The sequence below is a fragment of the Thalassophryne amazonica genome, chromosome 3 (genome assembly GCF_902500255.1).
Source record: "Thalassophryne amazonica chromosome 3, fThaAma1.1, whole genome shotgun sequence".
NCBI lineage: Eukaryota > Metazoa > Chordata > Actinopteri > Batrachoidiformes > Batrachoididae > Thalassophryne > Thalassophryne amazonica.
In genome coordinates, this window is record NC_047105.1 from 81,309,979 (window position 1) to 81,333,819 (window position 23,841).

At 43.0% G+C, this 23,841-nt stretch overlaps 1 protein-coding gene across 1 annotated transcript in view; it reads left to right on the forward strand.

The window, feature by feature from the left end:
• Window positions 1-1,985: 1,985 nt before the first annotated feature.
• The window catches only part of ccdc3b (coiled-coil domain containing 3b), a 58,986-nt gene continuing 37,130 nt past the window's right edge, over window positions 1,986-23,841 (forward strand). Inside the window, 2 exon segments of the mRNA XM_034166955.1 lie at window positions 1,986-2,577; window positions 2,580-2,733. Coding sequence (XP_034022846.1) covers window positions 2,385-2,577; window positions 2,580-2,733 — 347 coding nt within the window. The 5' untranslated portion in view covers window positions 1,986-2,384.

Here is a 23,841-nt window from a genome sequence, read left to right on the forward strand (position 1 = left end):
ATATTGGTGTCCGAGTCCATTGCAAGTAGGTCATTTACCACTTGCGCTGTCTCCGTGGAATGGTGCATTCTAAAGGCAGACTGCAATGGCTCAAAGAGGTTATTCTCTTTAAGGTGGTCCATGAGCTACAATGAAACTACTTTTTCAAGAATTTTAGAGCAAAATGATAGGTTCAGTATCGAGCTATATTTTTTCAGCAAACTGGAGTCGAGGTTGGGTTTCTTAAAAATTGGTTTGGTCACTGTGGATTTAAAACATTTGGGAACAGGCTGATAATATCCAACACAGTTCCTTAAACAGCTTAGTCAGTATCTGGTCAAAAAGACAGGTTGTGTTTTTAGTGGAAGTAACACGTTTTGTCAGTATATCTCAGTGGAATAGTATCAAATTCAGTAAGCCTCATCATCCTGTCAGTGATGGCACCCACATCAGTAACAGGGTGCAGTGGTGGTAATTGAATGAATTAATAAAATCTGCTATATGCTAGACGATATGGAAAGTGCAACAATGTATAAAAAAATATGTGGCCCTAAGATGTACTAAGATTTGGCATGTCTGGTTATTGTTGTTAAAATAAATGCAACAATAGCTGTCTTTTGAATGTTGGCAGTGGACCTTCAAAAGAGTTAGTTTTTGACATTTTTATTTTTTCATTATGATGTTTAAGATAATCACTGGGTATGTAAAATTTTTACTCAGTCTGCACATGTCGATTTGGGCCACTTCCAACACCTGTACGATAAGTACAGTAACAGGATTTTGCCAATGACAAATTCTTTGATCGTAATAATAAACTGACTGAACTCCTCAACTTCGCCGAGAAAGTTGAAGGAACAATGTTGCTTGTGGCAACAGCTGTCTGGCAGGTAGAGTAGTGACAATCTATACTTGAATAAAATTACACTTGTACTTTTACTGGAGTAAAATTGACTCAAGTGAAATAGTGTAGCAGATAAGAGAATATTTACTGCAAATGGTGATACAAGCATCACATTTGGCACAAACACACCTCAGACATTACTCTTTTGAAATAACCGATTAGCCACCTGAATTTTCAATAGCCAGCCAGGTAGGGGTCAATTGAAGAATTACACAGGGGTCAAAATTAAAAGATGCTCCAATCATGTTGAAAACGATACATTATTCCAAAAAGGTATAGTTTGGACTATCTATGCCAGAATTTGATGGAATTATGGGGTAAAAGCAACAAAAATGGTGACAAAGTATCATGTTATGGAGTAACATACCTCATACGTCATAGAATCCAATGGTTGCCGACCTTGTTTGATCTTTACTTTGGAGACCAAGCATTCATCACTGTCAAAACTATTCCATTTATTCATCCTATTAGCTCAACCAATAATTTACATCACTTTTTACCAAAATTGGGTAAACTTTAATTTCTGACCCCTGTACAAACTAAAACTGACCTTTGTCACCATTCTTTTTGTTTTTACCCCATAACATTCAGTCATAGATAGTCCAAACTATACCTTTTTGGAATCGTTATGATCAAGCAAATAATGTGATATAGTTTTCAATATGATTAGAGAATGTCTTAATTTTGACCCCTATGTAATTCTTCAATTGACCCCAGGTGGCTAATCAGTTATTTCAAAGCAGTAATGTCTAAGGTGTATTTGCTTGTATCACCATTTGCAGGATTGTTTCAGTTATCTGCTACACTAAAACCTACTCAGGCGAAATGTTTCTGTTTTTTTTAACTTTCCCGTTCTGCTGTGTGTATTTCGTATCTTGTCTGTATGTGATGTAGTGAGCTAGTTAATGAAGGCCTGAACCTCTGCAAACAATCCAGCAGGTGGCAGACACATCTATGGTATATTAACTCGCTTTTTCCAGACACTCACTGATGACTCTTGTTCCGTTTACTGGTGATAGATTTATAATCAGTGCTGTTACACCTGCGCTAGATTCAGAAAACACAAGAACACATTAATAGTGACATTAATTACGCTCGTTTTCTTCAAAGAAGCAACAAAACTCAAGTATCATTCCAGCCGACTCCAACCTCTCGTCCACTAGAGGGCGACAAATATTCAAATTTGACTTCACCCCTTTCCAGTAGCCACTTCTAATTCTTAAATGTGTGCGCGACAACTCTGATATTTACTATTTTGCATGAGAAATGTGTTGCAAACGCCACCCACAGACCACACGGAGGGTTTAATTTGTCCACCCGGCCTCAGGTCAGTTTGGCGGATCGCTCGCTGGCTGCTCCTCAGACCGCAGGTGGAGGAGGGAGCAGAGAAAAACTGCTCACAGCTTCTCAGCGCGGTGCGCAAATTAATTTAGTGACAGTTTACATGGAGTGAGCGCTCTGTGGTGACTGTCGGTCCTCTGCACGAATCACCACAGACAGAAGCATGTGGCTTATTGTGGCGTTGCTCGTGGGTCCCGGTGCCACCTGGGGATGTCAGCTGCCCCACGACTGGAGACCGCAGACGGAAGCGTGCCGCGCCGAGCTGGCGGAGATCATCGTGTTCGCCAAGGTTCTGGATTTGCACAAGGAGTCGTACAGCGTGTACAACTACCTGCCCTGGCAGCACGACACCGACCTCCTTTCTCCGCTGAGATCGAGCTGCAGTGCGACCAGGCGTGGGGCAGCATGCTGGAGGTCCCCGCCGGCTCCAGGTTCAACGTCTCCGGCCTGGGATACTTCCCCTGCTTCTCTTACAGTGTTACCAAAAACAACAACTACTACTTCTTTCTCAGGTGAGAATCCGCTGGGGCTGATGTGATCAGCAGCTGGGTTGATGTATGTCCCTTAACAGTGCCGTAGCCGATGGGGGCTACGGCACTGTTGGGGGGGGGGGGGGGTTGACAAAAAGAAGTTGAGGAAAAATAGAGGAAAAATAGGGAAAGGAAGAGGAAAATCAATGATGTGTAACCTCTATACTCCTGGCAAAAATGGAGAGAAAGTACATAAGATAACAAAACTTCTGGCATGATTAGTCATGTAAGAGGAGTTGAAGGAGAAAATAGACTGTTGTCATTGAAGAGTTAATCAGTTAAATAATTATGGAAGAAGCAGACTGTTATATTAGGGGGCTGACTGACTTAATGTTTGTGACCACAGTAGGGGAGGGTTGCAACCCAACAGTCACATTATGGAATAGCAGCAGGGTGGGTGAAGGTGGTGGGTGGGGAGACGGTGAAGGGGTTAAGATCCCTTGACACTTGCATGCATTTTGGCTCTTTTGTCGTGACAATGCAACCTGCTGTGTTCCCAGCTGGATGCAGTACTTTGTGCTGCAGTGTATATAAAATAATTATTTCTTAGCGGATTAATCATTCTCTCTTGAGTTTGGATGTCGAAAACACCCCTAATCACTTCCCAAATCACAGAGGACCGTTTCAGCTGCTGCTTTTCTCTCTCTCTCTCTGCACTGCACTGCACTGATGCAATCACACGCACTCCCACTCAGTGTTTTTTTTTTTATTGCTTGCGCAACGTTCATGTGAAGTTAACATAGTTAATGCGTGACAGATTTGGAACATTTCAAAATTCTCTTTGCGCACTTGCATGAAGCCGCACACAGTTTACAGTGGTTTACAATGAGTTTACTCTCCTGCAAGCCAGACTATGTACCAGTGCATGGATCAAATTTGTGCAAGTGTCAAGGTGTGGGAGAGGTCTCAAGGCCAAAAATTCAGCACCCCTCTTCCCCCCTGAAAATTCTTGGCTACAGCCCTGCCTAAAAGGAGGATAAATATAGCTTTTCCCCCTCTTTTATGTATGTATAAATGCACACAGCATGACCATTCACATGGTGGTAACACTCACACACATACATACTTAAGCCCAGGTAACACATAGACGGTTTTGTCGACGGGCAGTACATAGACCGAAGTTCGCGGTAGTTCAGGCTGTTTTCGCGGTGGAAAGGGGCGGAGCATTTCGCCAGTGTTTTGAGCACCATACTAGCCGCAAATGCGCGGATAAAACACCGCTAAATCCGCCGAATAAAGCGGCGTTTTGACGCCGTAGCATCCGGCACACATCAGGCAATGGGGGTTAATACCCAGTTCTATCCTTTACAATCGCAGGTTAAGACGCACGTGAGAACGGCGGTGTTCTGCTGCCGCCGATAATGCCCTGTGTACCGCTGGATTTATCCAGGCAAATCCTGCGTTACTCCAGGAACCTTTGCATATAGGCACCACCCCCAGAGTATAATAGGCTGAAGCAGCTGTCACTTCAGGGGGAGGGAGCTCATCTCTCAGCCTTTTATTCTCCTTTCCTTTTCCCCTCCTCAACGTGTTGCTCGTCTCCATTACAGGGCTCTCCTCTGCTTCTGAACCAGACCTCTTGGTAAGTCCTTGCCGCTGCCAATTTTCTTTTAGGAGGCATACTGGAGCTTCTCTGCAAAAATATCTGGAGCTGGCCACGAGTGAGAGGCCTGCATGCAGCGCGCTAGCGTTTTTATATTGACCGCCGCCTATCGGCCATTTAGAACGCCGTTAACTGGGAGGTGGCGTTTAGAACGACGTACTGTCCGCTAGCGCCGCCATTTTGTCTGCCTCTGTTGCCGGTTAAAACGCCTTTGAGGACGCCGATGTGGGCTCTATCGCCGTTTTACACGCCGTTGGTTAGGGATACAACGCCGGCCGCCAATTACGGCAATGTAAACTGCGGCACTACAGGAAGGGTCAGGATGACACGGCGATTAAAAGTATCAAACGCGTTGTTCGCGTTGTCTCCATCGTCTCCATCGTCACGCGAATTCTCCGGGAGCGCTCCCGGAATTATTCGACATGTTGAATAATTTTTTTTCGACGATTCCCGGTAAAGCCGGAACTAAGCCACGCCCCCTAGTGCCGGCATTGACAACGGCGTTTGATCCTTAAGACGGCCAAAAACTCTTCCGGGACGCTTCCAGGAGCTCTTACCGTCTATGTGTAAACGGGGCTTTACACACACAGCTTTCACTGAATACTTCAGAATCATCAGTAGGTTTTTTTTTTTTTTTTGGTTTGTTTTTTCACAGTTGTGAAAGAATGAATGAGTTCATTTCCTCCGGTTTAACATATGGTATAAACAATGAATGCTAACATCTTGCAGTTTATCAGCTTAACTTTGTTTTACCTGTTTAATATCACGTAAACTGGATTTCCATTACAGATTTGTGCACAAGTTTTGCAATATTTTCAGAATGTTGACAAAGCAGAAAAGCAAAATGATAGCATTTCCATTAGCTGATGGAATCTGCGACTACTGGGTTCTCTGTTCTTGTCATAACCGTCATTCCAGCAAGGCTCTCACAAAAACTGTCAGTCCAATACACATGAAATATTGCCATGTTGTTGTCTTTTTGTAAATCCAGTGTTGACGTAATGTCGTCTTTTATACTGTTTAACAAGTTCTCCATCTATATATACAACCCCTGGCAATAATCATGGAATCACCGGCCTCGGAGGATGTTCATTCAGTTGTTTAATTTTGTAGAAAAAAAGCAGATCACAGACATGACACAAAACTAAAGTCATTTCAAATGGCAACTTTCTTGTTATGGATAAGACGCGGATTGAGGAGCGGTCCAGTATCTGACTGAACCCAGCATGAAATAATCAAAAGCAGTTCCAAAAAGAAAACACATTTATTTTTCTCCCTTTGTGCTATACATGAAATACTAAATAATTAAAGTTCTGGTGAGGTGAAAAGGCGGCGCGCTCTCTCAGCGTCTCAACAGTCGGAGTCCGAACGTTCAGGACTCAGGAGTTCCGCCAACACCCCCCCCCCCCCCCCAGGTGACTTTCCCAGACTGTACTCTGCGAAGGAGGAACAGAGATGAGATTATTCAACACTTATTACTACGAAATATTGTTTAGAGGCAAACTTATCAGCTACACGTTTAGGTCTGGTTTCAAACTTAGTTCAAAGAGGCTGCTGCTCACAGCTAGTGGAGGATCATTAATCCACACGCCACTGCCGTGAGGAGCACACCAAACAATTTCCACCAATAATTACTTATAGCTGCGTATAAACGCCAATTTACATTCACGGATAAACCTTTCAGAATATTCACCTCTGTCGTGTGCTGACGTTTGCCTCTCACCCTCGTCCTCCTTCACAGGTGCAATGTCAGACTCTGAAACGGCCCTCAGCGTCCCCACACGGTCGTCACAAGGTCGTATTCTCCGGCAATCTTATCCAACTCACTGCTGGTTTAAATGTAGTTCTTCATCACTACATTGGTACCAGCTGGAAGTCCTCAGATCTGCACGTGAACATCACAGGTGTTGTGGATTGTCCTGATAGAGAGCTGCACGAGAATGCAACAGGTGCAGCCAATCATCGTAACAGAGGAGAGAGACTCTTCTGCAGCACATTTTCCTCAGAGAACAGCCCCAAATCACCTGGGAAGGAAAATAAACACAAAACAACCCAACCTTGTCCAGCCAAACCCCCCCAACACACAACATTTCTGGCTTTAAGAAACACTATAAGAAATCAAGAAAAAAAGATTATGGCAGTCAGTAACGGTTACTTTTTTAGACCAAGCAGAGGAAATAAATATGGACTCACTCAATTCTGAGGAATAAATTATGGAATCACCCTGTAAATTTTCATCCCCAAAACTAACACCTGCATCAAATCAGATCTGCTCATTAGTCTGCATCTAAAAAGGAGTGATCACACGTTGGAGAGCTGTTGCACCAAGTGGACTGACATGAATCATGGCTCCAACATGAGAGATGTCAATTGAAACAAAGCAGAGGATTATCAAACTCTTAAAAGAGGGTAAATCATCACGCAATGTTGCAAAAGATGTTGGTTGTTCGCAGTCAGCTGTGTCTAAACTCTGGACCAAATACAAACAACATGGGAAGGTTGTTAAAGGCAAACATACTGGTAGACCAAGGAAGACATCAAAGCGTCACAACAGAAAACTTAAAGCAATATGCCTCAAAAATCGAAAATGCACAACAAAACAAATGAGGAACAAATGGGAGGAAACTGGAGTCAACGTCTGTGACCGAACTGTAAGAAACCGCCTAAAGGAAATGGGATTTACATACAGAAAAGCTAAACGAAAGCCATCATTAACACCTAAACAGAAAAAAACAAGGTTACAATGGGCTTAAGGAAAAGCAATCGTGGACTGTGGATGACTGGATGAAAGTCATATTCAGTGATGATGCTGGAACTTTTGTTTGGTGCCGTTCCAATGAGATTTATAAAGATGACTGCCTGAAGAGAACATGTAAATTTCCACAGTCATTGATGATATGGGGCTGCATGTCAGGTAAAGGCACTGGGGAGATGGCTGTCATTACATCATCAATAAATGCACAAGTTTACGTTGATATTTTTGACACTTTTCTTATCCCATCAATTGAAAGGATGTTTGGGGATGATGAAATCATTTTTCAAGATGATAATGCATGTTGCCATAGAGCAAAAACTGTGAAAACATTCCTTGCAAAAAGACACATAGGGTCAGTGTCAACGAGCAGATCTGATTTGATGCAGGTGTTAGTTTTGGCGATGGAAATTTACAGGGTGATTCCATAATTTTTTCCTCAGAATTGAGTGAGTCCATATTTATTTCCTCTGCTTGGTCTAAAAAAGTAACCGTTACTGACTGCCACAATCTTTTTTTTCTTGATTTCTTATAGTGTTTCTTAAAGCCAGAAAGTTGCCATTTGAAATGACTTTTGTTTTGTGTCATGTCTGTGATCTGCTTTTTTCTACAAAATTAAACAACTGAATGAACATGCTCCGAGGCCGGTGATTCCATCATTTTTGTCAGGGGTTGTGTGTGTATGTGTGTGTATATATATATATATATATATATATATATATATATATATATATACATACACACACAAATAATGAATGTTTATGAGTTCAATGGTACGAATATTTCATGAGGTGAAAGCTGGAACATACCATTCAACAAGGCGAAGACGAGAACCATATGTTCCATATTCGTTCCATTGAAATAATTAAAAACATTCATTTGTTTTATATTACGGCTAAAATAGTTCCTTGTCACTTGATATTTTATTAATTTATAAACAACAGAAAAGGGACTTATATTTTGGTGTTTCACTGCTGCTAAAGTCCAAATTGTGACGTGTAGTCCATGATGCTGTGCACTGACTTCTGACTTCCATTAAAAAAAAAAAAAGACTGTGTAGTTGCTCAGTCCAGCCAAAAATCACACCAGGTTTTTAGCTTTTCATCCGACGTAAAACCTATGCCAATTCAACATGCAGATCCACCTTGGATTTACTGTGGCGACCCCGAGTGCAAACAAGGGAGCAGCCGAAGGGACTTTACTTTTATGCATCCAGACGATTCACAGCGGAGTGGATGTTGTGTGTGTGTGTGTGTGTGTGTGTGTGTGCGTGCGTGCGTGTGTGTGTGTGTGTGTGTGCGTGTGTGTTACAAGAACTAGCACCGTCAGTTAGCGCAATTAAATCATCTCCTTTCTGTCGTCGTCCTGCGTGCGCATGGTCCACTCACACACAAAAGGGACGCGCTTGTGCATGTGTGTACTACCAATAAAAGGACTGTGTATTTCCTCAGTGCAGCAAAAAAAAAAAACAAAAATCAGAAATTAGTCCAGTGCACTGTATTTGTTTTGTGTGTGCGTGCATGTGTATGTGTGCATGTGTGTGTGCGTGCGTATGCAATGGTATGAAATGTATGGAACAACATTTGCACTCTAAATGGAATCAAATCACACTCTAAATGCAAAGCGACACAAATGGGATGAAAAGTCCATGTCATGTGACATACAAAGCACCAATCAAATGACAAGGATCCACTCAGCTGTTATATAAATGTATATATAAGCCTGCCTTATGTCATCCATTGGTTTTCTGTAGAGACCTGGAACTGTCAAAATTACCCCCTTTTCTGTGCGTCACTATGTTGAGAGCCCCACCTGCACTGATTCACGATGAACTCATTTATGCATAGGGATGGGTATTGATAAGATTTAATCTATCAATGCCATTATCGATTCCGCTTATCAATCCGATTCCTCATTGATTCCCTTATCAATACCTCTTGTAATTTTCTGTACACTAAAAGTAGGTTTTACAGGTTTTCTATGCCAACATTTTATTGATTCTTAAAGTAAATAAATATGAATTGGTCACTCGATCCTTGATCTCTGGGCACAAATAGAAATAAACAAAATCTGTAGTTTATGTCAAAAGTATTTCCTTTCAGACATGAATGGCACAAATGTTACTCCATACATAGACTCTGAGCTGAGCTCAGATGGCTGTGCTGCAAGTCAGGATGTAATTCATAAACAAAGCAGGACGTCTCATTTTGGGAGGAAAAAAAGTAGTTTGGTCGATTGTAGCTTATTGTTTGTATTGCAATGTTTGGAAAGAGGTGTCATTTGATTTAAAATGGCAATTTGCTTTGAAGCTATTAATTCCGGCCGGACTCTAACTTGACTTGGCAGAGAGCGGCGCAGCGTTTGGAGCTGTGTGAACGCAACGGAGGAGGATTCTCGTTTCTTTCCCGCAACAAGACAGGAGTCCCAGGTGGTGACTTTAATCAGGACAAGAGTGACTCACGATTAACATTTTTAAAGGGCTTTGAGAGGGGTTAAGAAGCGGACTTTCCACTTCTGAAAAGCAGTGAAGCAGAGAACCAACGAAGCAGCGGATCGGAGCACTGCTTCATTGGTTCAAGCTTCAAGCAGAGTCACGCTGCAGAAGCAGTTGATTACAGACCCGCTGCAGGGTCTGCAATCAACGTAGAGAAATTACCATTTTCCTGACAAGCACCCTCAAAAACAATGGCCGCTCTGAAGGACCGATAAGGGAATCATTAAGAATTAAGGCTATTGATGTCAGTGGATCAAATAATTTCTTAACGATTCTTGAAAAGAACCGGTTCTCAATACCCAACCCTATTAATGCATAAAGGGGTGGCTCAGTGTGTGATGAAAAAGGCCTGAACACGCTGCCCTCTCGAGTCCCAACCACCAGCTGACGGCCTAGCATCGGAGTTTTCCGTAGTCTAATGCCGCGTTCATACCGGGCGTGATCAGACGCTACAAATTCACGGGGGTCGCGTGGCGATGGACGCGCCTCCTTCGCCCTGTGTCGCTCTGCTTTTGCTGCGAAAATTCGCCCCGGTGCATCATCAAATAGGAGGAGCTTCCATTCCGCTCGCCGGTTCCGGTTGTCAGTCAAGTTAACATGACGAACCTTGATCACACGGAGCGAGTTGTTGTGGAAAGCTCCCAATACAGAGAGTATCATTATTTGCTGCAGGAGCTGCATCTGGATGACGGCCGCTTTCAGCGGCCCTTCCACCTCTGCGGGACCCAGTTTGAGGACCTCCTGTCCCATTCACGCGCGCACATATAAACAATAAAAAAAAAGAAACTCCGCTGTTTGCTGCAGCTCGCTCTTCCCCCAAAAAAACTCTGTCATAATTGTGTTTAGAAACCAGTCACCATTTGTTTTATTATACATCTGTGTAGTTAATTAATAAAATATTCTCCACAGACGATTCGCTCGCGTGCACGTAAAAAAAGAAAAGGAAAAAACTCCGCTTCCCCTGCTGTGAGGCTGCTGCTCGCTCCAAAAACTCTGTCATAATTGTGTTTAGAAACCAGTCACCATTTGTTTTATTATACATCTGTGTAGTTAATAAGTAAATAATTTTCAGGGACGATTTGCTCACGCGCGCACGTAAAAAGAAAAGAGAAAGAAACTCTGCTGCTTGCTGCGGGGCTGCTCTTTGCTCTTCCTCAAAAAACTCTGTCATAATTGTGTTTAGAAACCAGTCACCATTTGTTTTATTATACATCTGTGTAGTTAATAAGTAAAATAATCTCCACGGATGATTCACTCGTGCGCGCACGTAAAAGGGAAAAGAAAAAGAAACTCCGCTCCCGCTGCTGTGGGGCTGCTGCTTGTTCCAAAAACTCTGTCATAATTGTGAAATAAAGGACAAAAGTCCTGCTCACAGGCTGCTACCAGATACAGAACATGTTCACATCTTTAGTCAAACTCCAGATATCTCCACGTCACTACATATTCAGTCCCTGATTGGTCATCACGGCGTGACGAGTCGAAAAAGTTCAGATTTTGGAACTTGGGTCGCTTCACTCGCGTCGCTTCATTCACGTCCATCACGTCGCGCTGCGTGACTTGCCGCCAAAACGCATCCTTACATAGGGATTACATGGCAACCTGTCGCTGCAGTCGCTCACGTCGCGCCCGGTGTGAACGCAGCATAATATCTATCTGTGGTGAAAATTTTGTCAAAATCCGTGCAGTAATTTTGACTGAATCTTGCTAACAGACAGACAGATGGACAAATAAATAAACACAGATGAGCTAAATAAATAAAAAGATGAGCAGCAGCGTTTTTCACAAGTTGGAGGCGTGCAAGAGAAGACTGGTTAACACTAACATAAAGTGCATTACAGTCATCAAGTCTGGAGTTAATGAAAGCATGGATGGCTGTCTAAAGACCATGTCTGCTGAGGAAGGACTTTACCTCAGCCAGAAGACATAGCTGGAAAACACTTATTTTGACAACAGGGTCTGTTGATTGAACCTCAGACAGCTGTCACATATCACTCCCAAATTCTTAACAGCTGGTTTTAAATAATTAGCCAGAACACCAAAGTTTGACGGTACAACATTCAGCATGCCAGAATATCCCAACGCAATCATCTCAGTTTTACTGTCTTTCAGGTAAAGAAAATTTTGAGACAGCCACTGCTTTACATCATGAATACAATCAAATAATGAAGTCAGTGCATCACTTCTATTATTCCTCATCAGCAGAGAGAGTTTCATATTATCTACATCAGGGTTCTAGCTAGAACCATTTTAGTGCTGGGTAAATTACGTGATCGTGGCTCACAGCTCGGGGTGCAGGGCCCCTGGCGGGGGTCAAGGGGGCAAAGCCCCCTGAAGCTATAGGGTTTATACCTCTAAAATGTTATTGGCAAGCACTATTTTAACCAATTTTGAGTGGTTTTAGATGCATTGAAAGCAAGAATAATAGACAAAAAAATGACGTTTATGTTGTAATATTTGTAAAACCAAAGTTCTTTTTAAAATGTTTCTGACAAAGTCTAAGTTAATAAAATAAATAAGTTTTTTCTGTCATAACAGTTTTTTTTCCAACATATTTGAGTGGGATAGCATTACTTAAAAAACAACAAAAACAATATAACCACTAATAAGCCTTTTCACACTATTGCTTGCTTCCGGGTCTGACGCGCGAGGTCAAAGGCCAAGAGGTGTAAACTGCAGTCTCGAGCCATCATGACTGACTGTGTGGGTAGCGAGAATAACAGAGACTTTGATTATGTTTCCCGTTGGAGTGTTGATTCCTTGAAAGATTTTTGTGAAAACGTGGTATTTGTGTCCAAGGAAGAAAAACTGAAGCTTATGCTGCACACTAACTGAAAATTCAGGTTTTGCCCGACTCGACCCACTGCTGACCCAGACAGTGTCTATTTGTAAGCATAGAATCAGCTGATAACTGTTTTGCTTTGCGGACCTCTATAAATCTTGTGCGCTACGTTCGTATTTCCGATTGTGTGAAATAAATTATTCATGAAGAATAAAATAAAATAAATCATGGATGTGGTTGGTGAATGGCAGTTGAATGGTGTCTCTAGTAAATAATCATAAAGTAACTGCCTGGTCCATTTCCCTGTATATTCTGTGTCATTTATTAGGTTTATAGGCACATGTGCCTGTGATTTGGATCAATGAATAATGAACACAGGTGGGATAAAACGCACTGATTTGTATCACAACAGAGCAAGATGACAGATTGCGCTGGCCTTTTAAAAGATGACAACGGCAAATCATTCCCCAACCCGATATCCGAACTCGAGTCCGGCTGGCTGGATGATAAGAGCGGCATGATTCGATGGCACTGCCGCGCATTTAACCCACGCACTGCCACACAATTCACCAGGTCAATGTGACCCCCTGGATGCCATGCTGTGTGCCGAGCTGTGTGCTGCTGGACGCTGCGTTATATAAAATAATTATTTCGTAGCGGATTAATCATTTGCTCTCAGAGATTGGCTGATAAAACTATCTGTAATCGCTCCAGAAGCACAGAGGAATTTTCTCCAGCAGCTTTTCTTGTGTGCTTCATGGGGTGGAAAAAGTGTTTGGGATAATCTCAAAGGAAATTATTTATAATATTTATATTATAATGTCTTGGTAAAACAGTTGCATTTTCACTCCTTCTTATAAGCATCTGTAAAATTATGTTTATTATGGATTTAGGCCGGTGTTCGTCTGACGCTGTCACTGACCGACCGAACGTTTTTACACCTCTCGACCTTTGAACCAACTTGGTCGCGCATGCGCATTCCCCGAGTGTGAAAAGTCTTATTGTCTTGTTTGAACAAGAGCTGAATGAGGCTCCTCCTCCCCTCTCTCTCTCTCTCTCTCTCTCTCTCTCTCTCTCTCTCTCTCGTGCACTCTCTACTGCTCCTCCCTCTCCTCCCTCTCCTCCTCGCTCTCGCTGTTCCTCCGAACTGTTTGGAAACGGGAGCCTATAAACTAAAATAGACCTTAAACTTCTAAATGTGTCAACATCTACGAACACTGACACTCTGGATTATTTGAATGAAACATATTAATGGAGTTTTTTTTTCGTTTAAATTAGAGCGGATTGAGACGCAGAGCGTCTCCGTTCTGATCTGTTTTGATCTGCCGCTTGCAGCGGAGATATGAAGAAAATGAGAAATATATTTATTATTTCTTTAATTATGTGGTTGAAAATGCAAAATAAAACAAAATTACAACACTATTATCTTGAAATACAATTGAATTGTTACATTTTTCAGCAACATTTCAGTTCATTTTTTGGAAAACCTGTGGCAGGCGGGAGAGGAAATTTGAACCCGAGAGCCGGGAGGAAATTTGCAGTGTTGGGCGGTACCGCCCAGCGCCGCCCACCATAGCTAAATCACTGATCTGCATAACAATAAAAGGATAGATCTTTTGAAGAATATTCTTCTCTGTACCACTCCAGTGAGAAGCTGTATAATTGATGATGCTACAGACAAAATTTCTACTGTGCAGTTTCTCCAATCAGAACCATAGAGGCTTATAACCCCTTCAGAGTTACCAGAGTTATCTTGGTGGCTTCCCTCACTTATCTCCTTCTTGCTCTCAGTTTTTGAGACTTGTCTATTCCAGACAGATTTACCATACAGTACCATACTGTTTGTATTTCTTAGTTATTGATGTAAAAGAAGACCAAAACATATTGAGTGGCTTGAACATACACTGAAAAAAGAGAATGTTTGAGCCAACTTAAAAAAAAGTGTTACAATTTGTAAAAAACCCCTGAATGAATTAAGTTGTTTGAACTTAAGTTTGTAAGTTAGAGTTGATTTAACTTTCAAACTTAAGTTCAAACAACTTAATTCATTCAGGTTTTTACAAAGTGTAACACTTTTTTAAGTTGGTTCAAACATTCTCTTTTTACAGTGTATCCATGTATCCATCCCCTGACATGTCTAAAAAAACTGGCTGTAAAAGTGCTGATTGAATATAAATTAATCAAAGGGTGCTAACAACTGGTTTATGCATATTTTGTGTCTGTATGTTTATTTCCCTATAGTTATCTGGCCGATATGATGGAGAGGAGAAATGTAGACATATTGTGTGTGCAAGAGACCAAGTGGAAGGGAAGTAAGAGCAGGAGCATCGGCGGTGGGTACAAGTTGTTGTACCATGGTGAGAACAGGAAGAGAAATGGTGTTGGGGTCATTTTAAAGGAAGAGTATGTTAAAACGTGTGTTGGAGGTTAAGCGAGTGTCTGACAGGGTGATGAGTGTGAAGTTGGAAATTGAAGGGGTGATGATGAATATCATCAGTGCATATGCCCCAGAGGTAGGTTGTGAGATGAAGGAGAAAGAAGATTTCTGGAGTGTGTTAGATGAGGTGGTGGAGAGTGTGCCCAAGCATGAAAGAGTGGTGATAGGAGTGTACTTCAATGGGCATGTTGGTGAAGGGAACAGAGGTGATGAGGAAGTAATGGGTAGATATGGCATCAAGGATGGGAATGGGGAAGGACAGATGGTAGTTGATTTTGCAAAAAGGATGGAAATGGCTGTGGTGAATACTTCCTTTAAGAAAAGGGAGGAGCACAGGGTAACATAACAGTGGAAGAAGGTGTACACAGGTGGACTACATTCTTCAAAGGAAATGCAAGCTAAAAGAAATCAGAGACTGTAAGGTGGTGTCAGGAGAGAGTGTCATTAGACAGCATAGGGTGGTTGCTTGTAGGATGACTTTAGAGGTAAAGAAGAAGAAGAGAGTGAGAGCTCAACAAAGGATCAGATGGTGGAAGCTGAAGGAGGAAGACTGTTGTGTGAAATTTAGCGAGCAGGTGAGAGAAGCACTGGTTGGAGTGGAAGCAATGGACAACTGGGAAAGTACTGCAGATGTGGTGAGGGAGACAGCTAGGACAGTACTGGGTGTGACATCTGGACAGTGGAAGGAAGACAAGGAGACTTGGTGGTGGAATGAAGAGGTCCAGGAAAGTATAAAAGCGAAGGAAAAGGCATATTGCAAGCTGTACAAGAAGTTGAATAGTAAGGAAGGAGAAAAGGACTTGTACCGATTGGCCAGACAAAGGGACAGAGCTGGAAAGGATGTGCAGCAGGTTAGTGTGGTAAAAGATGCACATGGTAATGTGCTGAGAAGGTGGAGGGAATATTTTAAAAGCTGATGAATGAAGAAAATGAGCAAGAGAAAAGACTGGATGATGTGGTGAGAGTAAATCAGGAAGTACAAGAGATTAGTAAGGAAGAAGTGGGGGCTGCTATGAAGAGGATGAAGAGTGGAAAGGCAGTTGGTCCAGATGACATTCCAGTGGAGGCATGGAAATGTCTAGGAGAGATGGCAGTAGAGTTTCTAACCAGATTGTTTAATAAAATCTTGGAAAGTGAGAGGATGCCTGAGGAGTGGAGATGAAGTGTGCTGGTTCCTATTTTCAAGAACAAGGGTGAAGTGCAGAGCTGCAGTAACTACAGAGGGATAAAGTTGATCAGCCACAGCATGAAGTTATGGGAAAGAGTAGTAGAAGCGAGACTTAGAAAACAGGTTAAGATCTGTGAGCAGCAATATTGTTTCATGCTGAGAAAGAGCACTACAGATGCAATGTTTGCTCTGAGAATACTGTTGGAGAAGTACAGAGAAGGCCAGAAAGAGTTACATTGTGTGTTTGTGGACTTAGAAAAAGCTTATGATAGGGTGCCAAGAGAAGAGCTGTGGTATTGTATGAGGAAGTCTGGAGTGGCAGAGAAGTATGTTAGGGTAGTGCAGGACATGTACAAGAATAGTGTGACAGCGGTGAGATGCGCAGTTGGAATGACAGACTCATTCAAGGTGGAGGTGAGATTACACCAAGGATCAGCTCTGAGTCCTTTCTTGTTCTCTGTGGTGATGGACAGGTTGATGGATGAGATCAGACAGGAGTCCCCATGGACTATGATGTTTGCAGATGACATTGTGATCTGTAATGAGAGTAGAGAGCAAGTTGAGTCTAGTCTGGAGCGGTGGAGATATGCTTTGGAGAGAAGGGGAATGAAAGTCAGTAGAAACAAGACTGAGTACATGTGTGTGAATGAGAGGGAGCCCAGTGGAACAGTGCAGTTACAAGGAGTAGAAGTGGTGAAAGTAGATGAGTTTAAATATTTGGGGTCAACTGTTCAAAGTAATGGAGAATGTGGTAAAGAGGTGAAGAAGAGAGTGCAGGCAGGATGGAGTGGATGGAGAAAGGTGGCAGGAGTGATTTGTGACCGAAGAATATCAGCAAGAGTGAAGGGGAAAGTTTACAAGACAGTAGTGAGACCAGCTATGCTGTACAGCTTAGAGACGGTGGCACTAACAAAAAGACAGGAGGCAGAGCTGGAGGTGGCAGAGCTGAAGATGTGAGATTCTCTTTGGGAGTGATGAGAATGGACAAGATTAGGAATGAACATATCAGAGGGACAGCTCAGGTGGGACGGTTTGGAGACAAAGTCAGAGAAGCAAGATTGAGATGGTTTGGACATGTGCAGAGGAGGGTATATAGGGAGAAGGATGCTGAGGATGGAGCCACCAGGCAGGAGGAGAAGAGGGAGGCCAAAGAGGAGGTTTATGGATGTGCTGAGGGAGGACATGCAGGTGCTTGGTGTGACAGAGGAAGATACAGAGGACAGGGTGAGATGGAAACGATTGATCTGCTGTGGGACCCCTAACGGGAACAGCCGAAAGACAAAGAAGATTATTTCCCTATGGGAAAGCATTTGTTGTTCAGTCACTATGCCATTACTAATTTGCGTTCACTTCTGTCGATACTTTGTATTCTTTGTTTAAAATTGAGAACTGTCAATAAGTGCTTTATTGGCCCTGACGCCCAATAGTGCCAGTGCTTATTCTGGGATGTCATGTTAACCCCCAAAACGTAAATCAGCTGCAAATCGTGAATTATCCGCAAAACGTGAATACTGAAAAAACATCTCCCAAAACATGAACGCGGGTCTCGCAAAACGTGAATATCATACTTGATATACATATATTTTTTTCAGTTTAAGCAGTTTATGGATTTCAGTTTACGGCTCAATTACTGCAGGAAATCTTGATCACAAATCCGATCTCCACAAAAATTATTATTATTTTTTTTTTTGTGGGAGTCACTACACCTGAATTTATTAAATATTTTTCTGGTGTCTTGTTTTTGCACTTTGTAGACGTCCCTACGCTTCTGTTTCACAGCCATCTGCTCAGGTCAATTTTTCCAGCTCAGATACACGGCTCATATGGATACAAATAAAGTTATAGCTCGTTGTCTACTTTCCTGAGGTTAGAAACTAGTGTTGTTTGTTTTTCTACAATGTTTCTCTTAAGATTATTGAGCCGTTTACCGGAGGGGGAGGTTTCTGTCCTCTGAGAGTTTGACAGGTGGACCGCCCCAGTCAAACTCCTCACCTGAGACCATCCCCAGAGCGGAGAGGGACACACCCAGCGGGACCGTGCGCTTGACACCATCGAGAGCTGGTCGGATCACCTCCTCATCCTGTAGTGACCCCCGCAAAAAAAAAAAAAAAAAAGTCATTTTTTGTGGTGATAGAGTTTGTGATCAAGATTTCCTGCAGTATTTGAGCATATACGAGGTCTGTTAGAAAAGTAATGGACCTTTTTATTTTTTGCAAAAACTATATGGATTTGAATCATGTGTGCTTGCATCAGCCAAGCTTGAACCTTCGTGCGCATGCGTGAGTTTTTTCACGCCTGTCGGTTGTGTCATTCGCCTGTGGGCAGGCTTTGAGTGAGCACTGGTCCACCCCCCTCGTCGGATTTTCATTGTCAGGAAAATGTCTGAATGATTGGCGCAGCGCTACATCAAATTTTTTCAGAAACTGTGAGAGACAGCCAAGTGGAAACCATTCGGAAAATTCAGATGGCTTTCGGTGAAGATTCTATGGGCATCACAAGGATTAAGGACCATTACAACCGGATTAAAGACGGTCCACAGCGGCAGAGGGCGCGCCGCGCTCTGAGTGGCCATCGACAGGCTGAAATGACCAGATCATTTCCAAAGTGAAGGCTGTGTTGATCCGGTACGTCGTGTGACCCAGAGAAATTGTGTATGAGGTGGGCATAGCCATTTTTAGGCACATTCCACTGTTAAAGGAGATTTTGTAATGAAAGACGTGCGGTTCGCGCGTCGGGACGAAGCCACAATGGCGGAGAACAAAAGGAAGTCCATGTTGGAAGTCTCACGGGATATGTTGACATGCCCAGCTCTCCACAATTTCTCGGATACTCACTCGACTAAAAAGCCACCGAAAGCCATCTGAATCTTCTGAATGGTGGAAGACGTCCCGTGAGACATCCAACACGGACTTGCTTTTGTTCTCCGCCATTGCGGCTTCGTCCCGACGTGCGAATTCCGCCGCACGTCTTTCATTACAAAATCTCCTTTAACAGTGGAATGTGCCTAAAAATGGCTATGTCCACCTCTTCCGCAATTTCTCTGGGTCACACGACGTCCCGGATCAACACAGCCTTCACTTTGGAAATGATCTGGTCATTTCAGCCTGTCGATGGCCGCTCAGAGCGCGGCGTGCCCTCCGCTGCTGTGGGTCATCTTTAATCCGGTTGTAATGGTCCTTAATCCTTGTGATGCCCATAGAATCTTCACCAAAAGCCATCTGAATTTTCCGAAGGGTTTCCACCTGGCTGTCTCTCACAGTTTCTGAAAAAAATTTGATGCAGCGCTGCTCCAATCATTCAGACATTTTCCTGACAATGAAAATCCAACGAGGGGGGAGGACCAGTGCTCACTCAAAGCCTGCCCACAGGTGAATGACGCAACCGACAGGCGTGAAAAAACTCACGCATGCGCACGAAGGTTCAAGCTTGGCTGATGCAAGCGCACATGATTCAAATCCATATAGTTTTTGCAAAAAATAAAAAGGTCCGTTACTTTTCTAACAGACCTCATATGTGTGTGTGTATATATATATATATATATATATATATATATATATATATATATATATATATATGTATATGTGTGTGTATATACGAGGTCTATTAGAAAAGTATCCGACCTTATTATTTTTTTGAAAAACCATACGGATTTGAATCACGTGTGATTGCGTCAGACAAGCTTGAACCCTTGTGCGCATGTGTGAGTTTTTCCACGCCTGTCGGTTCCGTCATTCGCCTGTGAGCATGGTTTGAGTGAGGAGTGGTCCACCCCTCTCGCCGTTGTTTCATTGCCAGGAAATGGCGGAATGATTTGGGCTTTTTTTCCATCAGAATTTTTTCAGAAACTGTTAGAGACTGGCAGCTGGAAACCATTAGAAAAATTTATCTGGCTTTCGGTGAAAATGGGTTGCTTTGCGCCATGCGGCACCGCCGCGACGCGCGGAATTCCTCCGCACGTCTGTCTCAATGTACCGAAAAAGTGCTGATGTCCACGTCTTTTCACAATTCCTGTGCTAGTCAGACGACGTCCCGGATAAAACACAGCGTCCAGTTTGGAAATGAATGGGACATTCCACTGTTACAGGAGTTTTTGTCATGGAAAGAGGAGCGGAGGCTTCGCGCGTCGCGGTGGTGCCGCATGGCGCAAAGCAACGCCGTGATGAAGCCTCACGGGACATGTTCTGGCATGTCCAGGCACATCCACAATTTCTCGGATAATCACTTGATGGAAAAACCACCAGACAGCTGTCTGAACGCCATCTCAAAGCCGTCCTGTGAGACCAAAATGGAGGTCGTTTTGTCTCGCTCCAGTAGCGAATCCATCGTGATGCGCGAAGCCTCTGCTCGGCTTTCCATGACAAAATCTCTTGTTAAAAGTGAAATCTGCCGCAAAATGGTTGATGTCCAGCTCTTGTGATAACCAGAGAAATGGCACACGATGGTCACGGATCCAGACAGCCATCCGTTTAGAAATGAAATGGTCGTTCAGCCTGTCGATGGTGGCTTCGGAGCGCGGCGCGCCCCACAGCTGCTGGGGGCCATCCTTAAAGCGACAGTAACACTCCGTATTCTCTACCAAGCCCGTAACATTTTCACCGAAAGCCAGATAAATTTTTCTAATGGTTTCCAGCTGCCAGTCTCTAACAGTTTCTGAAAAAATTCTGATGGAAAAAAAGCCCAAATCATTCCGCCATTTCCTGACAATGAAACAACGACGAGAGGGGTGGACCACTCCTCACTCAAAGCCTGCTCACAGGCGAATGACGCAACCGACAGCCGTGAAAAAACTCACGCATGCGCACGAAGGTTCAAGCTTGTCTGATGCAATCACACGTGATTCAAATCATATGGTTTTTGAAAAAAATAAAAAGGTCTAACAGACCTCGTATATATATACACACACACACACACATATATATACACTCAACAAAAATATCAATGCAACACTTTTGGTTTTGCTCCCATTTTGTATGAGATGAACTCAAAGATCTAAAACTTTTTCCACATACACAATATCACCATTTCCCTCAAATATTGTTCACAAACCAGTCTAAATCTGTGATAGTGAGCACTTCTCCTTTGCTGAGATAATCCATCCCATCTCACAGGTGTGCCATATCAAGATGCTGATTAGACACCATGATTAGTGCACAGGTGTGCCTTAGACTGCCCACAATAAAAGGCCACTCTGAAAGGTGCAGTTTTATCACACAGCACAATGCCACAGATGTCACAAGATTTGAGGGAGCGTGCAATTGGCATGCTGACAGCAGGAATGTCAACCAGAGCTGTTGCTTGTGTATTGAATGTTCATTTCTCTACCATAAGCCGTCTCCAAAGGCGTTTCAGAGAATTTGGCAGTACATCCAACCAGCCTCACAACCACAGACCACGTGTAACCACAGCAGCCCAGGACCTCCACATCCAGCATATTCACCTCCAAGATCGTCTGAGACCAGCCACTCGGACAGCTGCTGAAACAATCGGTTTGCATAACCAAAGAATTTCTGCACAAACTATCAGAAACCGTCTCAGGGAAGCTCATCTGCATGCTTGTCGTCCTCATCGGGGTCTCGACCTGACTCTAGTTCGTCGTCGTAACCGACTTGAGTGGGCAAATGCTCACATTCACTGGTGTTTGGCACGTTGGAGAGGTGTTCTCTTCACGGATGAATCCTGGTTCACACTGTCCAGGGCAGATGGCAGACAGCGTGTGTGGCATCGTGTGGGTGAGCGGTTTTCTGATGTCAATGTTGTGGATCGAGTGGCCCATGGTGGCAGTGGGGTTATGGTATGGGCAGGCGTCTGTTATGGATGAAGAACACAGGTGCATTTTATTGATGGCAGATACCGTGACGAGATCCTGAGGTCCATTGTTGTGCCATACATCCAAGAACATCACCTCATGTTGCAGCAGGATAATGCACGGCCCCATGTTGCAAGGATCTGTACACAATTCTTGGAAGCTGAAAATGTCCCAGTTCTTGCATGGCCGGCATACTCACCGGACATGTCACCCATTGAGCATGTTTGAGATGCTCTGGACCGGCGTATACGACAGCGTGTACCAGTTCCTGCCAATATCCAGCAACTTCGCACAGCCATTGAAGAGGAGTGGACCAACATTCCACAGGCCACAATTGACAACCTGATCAACTCTATGCGAAGGAGATGTGTTGCACTGCATGAGGCAAATGGTGGTCACACCAGATACTGACTGGTATCCCCCCCCAATAAAACAAAACTGCACCTTTCAGAGTGGCCTTTTATTGTGGACAGTCTAAGGCACACCTGTGCACTAATCATGGTGTCTAATCAGCATCTTGGTATGGCACACCTGTGAGGTGGGATGGATTATCTCAGCAAAGGAGAAGTGCTCACTATCACAGATTTAGACTGGTTTGTGAACAATATTTGAGGGAAATGGTGATATTGTGTATGTGGAAAAAGTTTTAGATCTTTGAGTTCATCTCATACAAAATGGGAGCAAAACCAAGTGTTGCGTTTATATTTTTGTTGAGTGTATATATATATATATATATATATATATATATATATATATATATATATATATATATATATATATATATATATATATATATATATATATATATATATATATATATAATGAATGATATTCACGTTTTGTGAGACCCGCGTTCACGTTTTGGGAGATATTTTTTCAGTATTCACGTTTTGCAATTAACAGTTTGCGGATAATTCACGATTTGTAGCTGATCCATGTTTTGGGGGTTAACATATCATAGTTTAAAACAGACGGCCACTACTACAACTCACCCTGCACGGGACACCAGTCTATTGCAAGTTACTTCCCCAGCCAAGGTTTTTACCCAGTTACAGCTGGGTGGACTGAGACAATGTGCACATCAAGTGTCTTGTCCAATGAAACAGTCAGATGGCACGACTGGGAATCAATCCGAGGTTGACATATTTTACGCTCAGACACTTTTTCTCACTGATTCTGTTCCTCTATTCAATAGTGTTCCTTAAAAAGCCAAAAAGTAATGTAATTGTTGGCATCATTATAAATTTGATCATTGCACAAAATTGTTCCTGGAAAATACCAGACCTGCACAGACTTGTGAGAAGGGGTAAGGACCCAATCATTGAGAAGCATCTGCTGCCAGGAGCAGAGCACTTGCTTCGTAGTCATGTGATACTGTGTAGATTTCTTATTTATAAGCCCCGGCAAAAGTTTCCACTTGTATCTTAAACAGTATGTGTCACATTAAAGCTTAAATGTCTGTATTGGACAGAAACAAAGCAGTTACTCTGGAAACCTTGATTAAACACCAGACAGCATAATTACGGAGCCAGACCTTTCCCAACATCATAAAGGTAATGCTACAAGCAAATCGCACTCTCATGTGTGGGACGCCAGTAAAAAGAGCTGAAGATGATGTCACCAGCTTCAGTTAATCGCACCTAGAGGGATGAAGGAGAAAACACTGGGACGTTATCCCTGTAATCAGCTCAGTGAGCACCACAGGGGGCTTCCTGAAGCTCATCATGACAAAACTCTTTTCGACCTGCAGCAGAAGCAGCTGTAAACAGCTGCCAGTTTACCTTTTCACCGAGGATGCAGTGTAGAACCAAACCCTTTAGTAGGTAGCACATTTTCCACAAAGGCTGCATTCTTTGATGAGTAACAGCTTTCATCATCTGCTTGTGGCTTACAAAGGATCAGCAGCATAGAAAAGTGCTGCTGTAAATCAAGGAGGCCTGCAATCTGCTCTCATTGCTGCTAACTACACAAAAAATGGACTGTTTTTTATTCCACTGGTAAAAGAGAGGAAAATTTTGAGCATCTGTTGGTTTGAATCGCAACCGTAGAGT